The sequence below is a fragment of the Chiloscyllium plagiosum genome, chromosome 3, assembly GCF_004010195.1.
Source record: "Chiloscyllium plagiosum isolate BGI_BamShark_2017 chromosome 3, ASM401019v2, whole genome shotgun sequence".
NCBI lineage: Eukaryota > Metazoa > Chordata > Chondrichthyes > Orectolobiformes > Hemiscylliidae > Chiloscyllium > Chiloscyllium plagiosum.
In genome coordinates, this window is record NC_057712.1 from 133,293,031 (window position 1) to 133,303,516 (window position 10,486).

The following is a 10,486-nucleotide window of genomic DNA, read 5'->3' on the forward strand; positions in this document are numbered from 1 at the left end:
GGGCATATGTTTAGGGTGAGAGGGGAAAGATATAAAAGAGACCTAAGGGGCAACTTTTTCACACAGAGGATGGTACGTGTATGGAATGAACTGTCAGAGGAAGTGGTGGAGGCTGGTACAATTGCAACATTTAAGAGACATTTGGATGGGTATATGAATAGGATGGGTTTGGAGGGATATGGGCCAGGTGCTGGCAGGTGGGACTAGATTAGGTTGGGATATCTGGTCGGCATGGATGGGTTGGACCGAAGGGTCTGTTTCCATGCTGTACATCTCTATGACTCTATGACTCTAAATTATTACCACTGGGGTTCTGATCTTATCTTAGAGCAATTTAATGATAATTTTCTCCTTGACCTGAGCTTTTTCTTTGCTCTCTTCATTCTCTACTACCTTCAGCTTGATCTGTCCTCTGAAACTGATTGGAGAAGAATCTATCCGTCAAAACATTAATGAGAAAAGCTCTCAATTCTACTCACCAGTTTGGACAGATTCATGTCTCTCAAAACTCTCATGACAATTGTTTGTTCACTATCTTCTGGTCGTGCTCTCTTCTGAGCTCCTAGAGTCCTCAAAACAGAAAGAATGTTTCTCAAGCCGAAGTCATAATGGACCTAAGAATTAATTTACCAAGCATTAAAATTACTGACTGAACAATTCCTTAAAGGATGTTACTTGCTTCAGATTCAAACAAAAGAGATCCATCAGCATGAAGGAAATCAGTGTGATTGTCATGGTGCTATCAGTTCCAAACACAAGTGAGAATGGCAACTGGATTCTGTCTTCATGCCCACGGGGAGAGATACCAGCAAGGGAGAATGTTATCCTGGTGATGCACAAAAAGTCACAAAAAACTGGTGACAACTCTCCTGTCTGAATCTGATGTTTAGGTGTGTAAGGATATTTCTGGGGATAAAAGTGGTAATATGAATTTGATTCCTTTAATGATTACTGTATTGAAACCTTTCCAATTCTTGCTTTGTCTAATGTAATGTAACTTTTTTTTTCTTGTTTAATAAACATTTTATTCCTTATATTAAAAGTACACCAACAGCCTCCTGAGAATGTTTTAAAAAAAAGCAAAGTTAAGATCGAACAAACCAGGTTTCACACTGGGATCTGACTCATTCAGCATTAACATCAGTTCAGATAACAGTACAAAGCATCAGTGATTTCTCTCCCATTACGCTGAAATGTAGCACACATCAACCTTTTTTTTCTGAATGGAACACCTTCTGTGCCATGAAATTGAATAGAAGATGACTGAAAAGATTAAGGCTTCAGCCATGCTTTGGTTTCAGAAAGATGCAACACTCCTTCACCTGTGTCTAAACTAATAACCTGAAGAAGGGCTTATGCCCAAAACGTCGATTCTCCTGTTCCCTGGATGCTGCCTGACCTGCTGCGCTTTTCCAGCAACACATTTCCAGCTCTGATCTCCAGCATCTGCAGACCTCACTTTCTCCTCTAAACTAATATTCAAAGACAAAGCTTTTCACTGTGCCTTGGTACACATGACAATAAATTCAATTCAATTCAATTCAATTCAATTCAATTCAATTCAATTCAATTCCTGTAATTATCCATGGTATCTGCATACCAGAAATTCTTTTGTGAGTGTACCACTGCCTCGAAAAAAAAACATTTCTTTTACTTATAATCTAATTCTTGGACATTTGCAAATTGGAATGGTCTGGTTTTAAAATTTTGTCCAATAAATGGAAATCTTCTGGTACAATGGCAAGCCATCTATTATATCATGCATCATGCTCAGCAACTTTGCAGGCTTGTCTCTGATGATGCATTTTCCCAAAACATAATGGGCGCGTAACATGGTTAGTGACTGTGACTGTGCCCCATTCCAACCAGGTCTGTTTTTTCACTGGCAATTAGCAACATGTTGACTGGCCAAGTATCTAACCCCAATCCTATCCCTACCTTAGCAGTATAAAAGATTTTCCTTGCACATCCCCCTTAAACTTTCCCCTCTCACCTTAAACCCATGCTCCCTTGTATTTGACATTCCCATTCTGGGAAAAATGTTGCAAATATTCCTTCCATGTGAGAGTAAAAGTCACCAGGTCATCAATGTAAACCACACAATTGAGTAAACCAGAAATGATTTTATTGGTTAGTCTATGAAATGTGGCTAGCGTGTTTTTCATACTACGTGGTACGATTTCAAATTCATACAGTCCATTCGGTGTTACAAAAGCCAAAATTGTCATCACTCTTTCAGATAAAGGTACTTGCCAGTACCCTCTGAGTAAGTCCAACTTATAAGCACAGGTTGCTTGTCCCACCTTTTCAGTACAGTCTTCCAAAAGTGGCATTGGATATGCATCAAACTTAGCAACTGCATTGACATTGCAATAGACCACAAATAACCATTGGGTACCATCTGGTTTTGGCACCATTACAATGGGTGACCTCCATTCATTGCAAATTCATTACATTTGATTATGTCATCTTGGAGCATGTGTTCAATCTCCTTTTGAGCCTGTGCCATCTTTAGAGGGTTAAGTCTATAAGGATGTTGCTTAACTGGAAATGCATTCTCTATATCCACATTATGCACATTTAGATTAGTACTTCCCAGCTTATTTACATATATCTCCCCATACTATAGAAATAATTCTGACAGGTCATTTTGATTTTCCTCTGGAAGGTAACTCAATAATTTATCCCATTTTTTGAAAATATTCTCATTGCCCAATTTAATTTGAGGAATGTCCAATTCAGAATCTTGTGAACTTGGTTCTTCATTCTATTATCAGTGTGTAACCATTAACACAGTCTCCTTTGACTTTCCTTCCCTATCAAAATGCCTTTTGAGCATATTCATATGACACACTCTGTGAGATTTCTTCCTGTCTGGAGTCCCTATCAAATAGTTCACCTCACTCAACTTGATAAATTCTACTAATAAGTTCACCTATCTCTGGAAGTAACTCTAGTGCTTTAGCTCTGTTAGCAAAATTGTGAGTTTTTGATTTCTTGTCTGCTTCCTGTTTCATTATATGCTGTGACATTTTTAAAAAGCTATCTAGCTAACTCCCCCACTCTATTTAATCATTCCCTAAAATTTGACACATAGTCCAAATATATGGTCTCTGAATTCTGATTCACCAATTTCTCCTTAATTAATTTTTGTGGTCCTCTTACTTCATGCCCAAAAAATAATTCAAACAGGCTGAATTTGGGTGATTCGTTTGGTTAATCTCTAATGGCAAAAAGTACAAACAAAATTATTTTATTCTAATCATCTGGATAGTCTTGACTATATGCCCAAAACATGGTCTTTAACATCTGATACCAGGAGGACAAATCAAAGATTAAAGAAAGAAAATTGAACTAAAATTATCAGAGACAATATTGGATCAAATGAGTGAGACAAAATTGGCAAAACAGGAACACGTTGAGGATAACATGGATATTTTTAGCTCAGAGAAATTAACTGAGTTACAACAGAAAGATGAAAAAGATAAAGCAATTGTATCAAAAAGCATACATGAAGTAAGAAATTGAGTATATCCCTGAGCACTACTATCTTAAAAATGTTGTCTTAATGGGAAAATGGAGATAATCATATCTTCAGCCAAATGAGAAATGGGCAGAAGTTCATCAGTGGGTTACAGGAAGGAGGTGTTGTGGGCAGCATATGTACTCCCAGTAGGAGGTCATTTAGGGTAAGATAAACTCATACTAAAATGCAAAGGCATTTTTACTGGCCTGGACTGCACAAAGATGGAGTTGAATTTTACCAGACATGTCATACATGTCAGGTAATTGGCAAACCACAGGTAGTTATAAAACCCTTACCTTTAATAACCATTCCTGCATTTGAGGAACTTTTTACAAGAGTCTTAATGGATTGTGTAGGATCCCTACTTAAAACAAACATTTAACAATAATGGGCATGTCCTCTAGATTCCCAGAGGCCATTCCATTTTGCAATATCATAGATCGTCACAAAAGATTCATCCACAACTACTTTCTGTCTCCTATGATCAGGTCCATTTTGTATCCAACCTGCCAACTCACCATGGAATCCATGCAAATTAATCTTCTGGACTAGCCTACCTTGTCAAATGCTTTAGCAAAGTCCATGTAGACAACATCCACTGCCCTATCCTTATCAATCATCTTCATCCCTTCCTCAAAGATACAATCAAATTCATGAGACAAGATATCCTCCCACCTCCTGCTGACTATCTCCCATAAATCCACTCTTCTCCAAATGTGCATAAATCCTGTCCCTAAATATCTTCTTCAATAATTTCTCTACCATTGATGTAAGGCTCACCAGTCTATAAATTCCTGGTTTATTCCTGCTGCCTATCTTAAGCAAATGAACAACATTGACTATTCTCCAGTCTTCCAGGACCGTTGACGTTCAGCTAAAGAGGATACAATATCTCTGTCAAGGTCCTAGCAATCGCTTCCTTTTTTTTTAAGTAACCTGGGATAGATCCCATCAGGGCCCGGGGACTTAACTACCTTAATGCTTTTTTTCTAAACATCCCACACCACCTCCTTTTTAATGCTCACAGGCTTCCTCACTTTGCTCTTACCATCGTCCATGTCCTTCTCCTTGGTGAATACCAATGTGAAGTACTTATTAAGGACCTCACCCACTTCCTCTGACTCCAAGCATAAATTCTCTTCTTTGGCCTTGAGCAGACCCTTTTCCTATGCACTTTCTTGATTCTAACATACACATAAAATGCCTTGGGATTGGGCTTAATCTTGTTTGCCAAGAACATTTCATGGCCCTATTCTATTTCTCCTAATTTATTATCCAAGTTCTTCACTGCTTTCGTTGTTGTCCAGTTATCATTTTTGTTTCTATCCAATCTGAACTCCCTCTCAAGTTCCCATCTCCTCTTTTTGCATTTTCTAGACAGGATATCCGTGAGGCAATCCTGCACATTGTCAGGTAAATAGCAGTGTTATAACGATAATGGAACATTTTGGTTTGCAATGTAACTAATCCCAGAGCGCACATATTTAGTGTTATGGGTGAGATAAAATGAAGATCTGTAGCTATTTCTGTCTGTATAATATAAATAATTTTCTGAGAATGAAAACATTCTTGTGAAGGTCCCTAGTCTAACTAGATAAATGTTTCTGTAGCTTATCTGCTAATTAATGTGGACATACAACATATGGGAAATGACATTCATTCCAAAGGTTCAAAAGCATAAGGGAAAAAAAATTAATTGAATTAGATGGAGGAGTGAAAGATAAATCTGCTGAAAAATAAAATTAGCATTTTGAGTGTGAGCAAATGGATTCATAAGATGGTAAACCTAAGTATTCATTATTTCTTCAATCTTTGCATCTCAATTCTAGTTGAAGTGTGTTACATACCTGCTTTGTGAGTTGCTCTTCACAGAGCTTGTAAAGTACGAAGAATTTCTGAGCTAGCAATACGTTATCCAAAAATCCGACACTAGCAAGCTTGACCCTTATAATAATCTGAAACAGTCAGAGGGAATTATATTATGAAACAATTTTTCATCTTGGAATTAAATAAAAATATACATATAGTTGCATTTGATTAAATAAAGTAAAATGCAAAATTACTGAACAAGCATAGCATAAATTTAGCCTGCTATCTATTCCCTTGTAAGCCCAATCACATTACTTTCCTAAATTCCATATTTATTCATCTTGCCCTTGAAATAACTCCAGAGAGGCTGGTACCCCATAACCATATCGTTCTAATTTACATGTGACATTGATCCTGCTTCCTCAGAGCCAGCTCTCAGAGAAAGCAGAACCTCTGACACTCCTGTTTTTACTTGTCAGCCAGAGCTACTTGATTGGGCCAGATTAACAGCCCCAATCAGGGAACTCATATTCCAAGAAGCACACTTGGCTGACCTCATTACGATCATTACATCCTGGCCCCTTTGAGTCTGGGGACATAGCGTGGTTCTTTTTCCTGGAGCTTGTCCTGGGTATTTTAGCACTGGGTCAGGCTTCTCTGTCCCTGCCTCTGGTACGAGTGGCGTGTAATGCACAACTGTTTGACTCTTGTGCCCGGTGTGTCTCGGAAGAAATTCATTCTCTACTTCAGGTGGCAAGGATGTCAAGGTGGTGATATTTGCAGCGTCCATCACAAATTCTGAAGTCTCTTCAATGCCTGCCAGGGAGGGAGAACCCAGGGGTTCTGCCAGCCTTTCTGATTATTCTGAGGACCCAGGCACATTTTGCTCCCATCCTATTTGTGAATTTGAAGCTTTTATAGGTCTACATGATTGTTCAGGACTGTTGCACCCACCCAAACTTCAGGCATCACTGGGCCTGATCTCGCATCAATCATGCCTCTTACCCATACAGGGCTATTCCCTTGGTTCTTACACCAAACATTGTCCCCTGAAGTAAACTATCTCTCTCACTTAATGGAATCCTGTGTTTGGTATTGGCATTCCTGATTCTGTTTCAGGCCGTTAAGGCAAGGTTTTCCAGACTGAACCCATCATGCTGCCGCTGCCAAAGCTGACACTGAAACTGCCACATAGCCACCCTAGCCAGGAGGAACAGACTGGACCCACCATGCTGCTGATGCTGAAGGTATCGCTCAAGCTGTCACCACTTTGGTCACTGCTGAAGCCGCCACATCACCGCCATAGGCACAAGGAATGAACTGGAATCACCATGCCACCACCACTGAAACTGCCACACTGCCACCAGGAAGAAAGGACCAGACCCACCAAGTCATCAACCATGAAGCAGAAGCTGAAGCTGTGACCAACATGGCTCCAAGGAGCAGACATCCAGCTCTACCAGACTGCCACAGCAAGCCCATGCAACTGCCTTCCTCCACTGTGTCTACAGAAAAGGAACGGTGAATTTAGATATAAAAAAGAAATGAAGAAACAGAAATAGCAGAAAGAAGAATGTGACTGAGCAGGCACAGCAGCCTGAACATTTCCTACCCTGCCAATGACGCCACTGTGAAATTTTGAAGCTTGGTATCGAGTGAATCTGTAGGCTGTTTCTTTAAGCCTGCCTTCAAGTTGGACTGTTCTTTCTGCCAGACCAATGGATGATGGATAGTATAGAACTGTCCTTATATGTCAAATGCCATTCAACTTTAGAAATACACAAATTCCCTGTTGGTCAATGATGGCTCGTTATCTGTGACCAACCCTTCTGGGCATCCATGTATTGCAAAAGACGTGCATTGTTTTCTTTTGTCATCCTTGTATTTGATGAACGACCTCTATGCACTTCCAGCTACTCTGAGTGGGCATCCAGAATGACTTGGGACATGGAGCCCATGACAGCACCTGATATGTAACCGAGTCCGACCATGGGAGAGCTGCTGGTGGTGATTTTATCCTTGTTGGTGTTCTGGGCATGGCCGTACCAACACAGCTATGTCTGCATCCAATCCTGACCACAAGACATAACTTCATGCCAACATCTTTATTTTGGAAACCTCTGGATGACCCTGATGGAGTTCAGCCAGTAACTGGCAGCGACCTTTTCTTGGGACAATCACTGTTGCTTCCCATAATAATATGCACCCTCAACTGTGATTCTTTTTTGATCTTTCATTTTATTGACATATGTATTTTACTTGAGGAATACAATCAAATATGGAAAAGCTTTTATTTGTTGTCATGAAATGGTGCTATTTTGAATAATTTAAGAACAAGGGAAAAAAACCAAAATAATGCTTGAAGAGAGGCCATCACTGGTGATGATGTCTACACCACTATCTCTCTACTATCTCTCTACACCAGACGCAATCAAAATTAAAGTCACTAATCCTCAGGCCCATCTTTGCCACCAGACCAATCTGGTCTCTCTGGGTTCAAAAGGGTTTCAATTCTGGTTGCGATGGCCCCTTGGTTTCCCCCATCGTCAGCAGTTTTTTCAATTTTGCCAGAACCAGATCTTTCTGCATTCAAAGCAGACTCCTCCAGTGGCAGAATTCCAGTGGTGTATTTGTAAGCTGGAGGTGCTCAATGTATCTGCATTTGCTACTTAGCTTCCCAGACAATGTTCCCACTTGTAATTACATGTACTTCATAGCAGAGCCCACCTCAAAATTTGGTAAACAGATACGGGCAGCACAGCCTTGACCTTTTTCTAGTGGGCCGAGAGGGGTTTGTGGTCCATTATTATTTCAAATTTACAGCCATAAAGGTACTGGAAGAATTTCCTCCCTCCAAACATGACATCCAAACTTTCCTTCTCTTTCTAGGCGTCTTTATGCTCTACATTAGCCAGAGCGTTCTAAGAATGTAAGTGGATTGTGATCCATGTACACAACTGTCTCTGACATGTTCGATCATGGAGTATTTCCTTTGGTGGATGTTGATCTTCTTCAAAAAGTAACCAACTGGCAGTTCAATCCCATCCTCATCTTCCGGTAGGAGTACAGCTCCAACTCCTATGTCACTAACATTAATGGTGACTTTAAAAGGTTTTGAACAGTTTGGTGTTTGATATGGCTTTCAAATGGTCAAATGTCTCTTGGCATGGTTCTGTCCACTGAAACTTTTGTGTTCTTCTTCAGCAAATCGGTTAACGGTACCACTACACTGCTAAAGTTTCAAACAAACTTCCGATAGAATCCACTAAGTCCTAAGAATCAAATCACCTCTTTCTTTGAGGTTGGTCATGGAAATTCCTCGATGGCCTTTGTCTTTGAGTTCCGTGGAGTCAACCTTCCATGACTGATGTTATGTCCCAAGAATGTCACCTCTGCTTTTGTGAATTCTGTTTATTTAAGTTTATCACCAGTTTTGCTTCTCTTGGCCGTTCAAAGAGCTCTGCCAACTGTACCATGTGATCTTTCCAGGACTTATTAAAGATAACTACATCTTCCTGCACAGTTTGTTAACCCAGCCACAATTCTGTTCATGAGCCTTTGGAATATGATGGGTGCGTTCTTCATTCCAAATGGCATCACTTTAAACAGACATAGCCCATTTGGGGTTACAAACACAGAAATTTCTTTCACCAACTCTGATAAAGTTACCTGCCAGTAATTACACATTGAGTCCAGGTTCGTGATTTAACTGGCTTGTCCAACTGTCTCGATACTAGGAATTGGATATCAGTCCAATTTTGCAATTGACATTCGATTATCCATGCAGGATTGTTGAGTCCCATCTGGTTTGTGAAAAAACATGACTTGCTCTAGCTTGGTTTGATGATGTCCTCATCAAGCATGGCCTCCACCTCCATCTGGACCTGTCTGGCTTTGAAAGGATTAAGCCAATAGACATGTTGTTTTATCGGAACGGTATTCCTTAAGTCTGCCTCATGTACAATAGCATTATTCCTCCCCATCTGATTCTTACATATGTCCTCATACTGCAGTAACAAATCTTTCAACTACATTCAATGATCCTGAGACAGATAGTTTACTAACCTATCCCACTCGTCAAATTTTTTTTTGAGGCACATCAAAATCCACATCATCTGGATTTGATTCCTCACTCTCCAGTTCTTTCTCTCCAGTATGATGTGGTTTCAATAAGTTCACATGACATACCTGATACCTATTTTTTTCTACCTGGCAACTTTACTAATTAGTTCACCTGACTCAACTTTTCCTCAATTTGATAGGGACCGCTAAACCTGGCTTTGAAGCGATCTCCTACCACTGGTCATAGTACGAAAACGTCATCCCCTTGGAAAAACATCCAAGTCTAAGAGCTTTTATCTGCTACCTGCTTCATTCTGCACTGTGCTTCTTTCGGTGCTGTTTAGCTAACTCACCTACTCGATTTAATCTCTCCATCACCTCCGATACATTAGCTAAATGTGAGATCTCCGACTTTGGTCCTGTCAATTTTTCTTAACTAATTTCAAAGGGCCTCTCACTTCATGACCAAATATTAACTCGGAGTGAACTAAGTAAATTTGTTTGGGGCATTTCTAATGGCAAACAATACGAATGAGATACCTTTATCCCAATTATTCGGGTAGTCTTGACAGTATGCTCTCAACATGGTCTTCAAGGTCTGGTGTAACCTTTTTAAAGCTCCCTGGGATTCAGGATGACACGCACTGGATTGAAAGTGCTGTATACCTAAGCTGCCCATAACCTCCTTTAACAGCCTAGCAGTAAAATTTGAACCTTGGTCCGACTGAATCTCTCTGGATAGCCCATATCATGTGAAGAAAGCTACAAACTCCTCTACCACCTTTTCTTCCTTGATACTCAGCAATGGAATTGCCTCCAGAAATCTGGTAGACACATCCATTATGGTTAACAAGTAGAACATAGAACATAGAACAATACAGCACAGAACAGGGCCTTTGGCCCACGATGTTGTGCCGAACATTTGTCCTAGCTTAATTTATCCATGTACCTATCCAATTGCCGCTTAAAGGTCACCAATGATTCTGACTCTGCCACTCCCATAGGCAGCTCATTCCATGCCCCCACCACTCTCTGGGTAAAGAACCTATCCCTGACATCTCCCCTATACCTTTCACCCTTCACCTTAAA

The 10,486-nt window shown here is 40.2% G+C and overlaps 1 protein-coding gene across 1 annotated transcript in view; it reads right to left on the reverse strand.

Annotated features, from left to right (window-relative positions):
• Positions 1–10,486, reverse strand: part of LOC122540182 (dynein axonemal heavy chain 8-like) — a 1,320,893-nt gene that overhangs the window by 442,774 nt on the left and 867,633 nt on the right. The window contains exons 47-48 of the mRNA XM_043675532.1: positions 5,374–5,481; positions 480–614 (exon numbers count right to left, since the gene is read on the reverse strand). Coding sequence (XP_043531467.1) covers positions 480–614; positions 5,374–5,481 — 243 coding nt within the window. The remainder of the gene's footprint in view (positions 1–479; positions 615–5,373; positions 5,482–10,486) is intronic.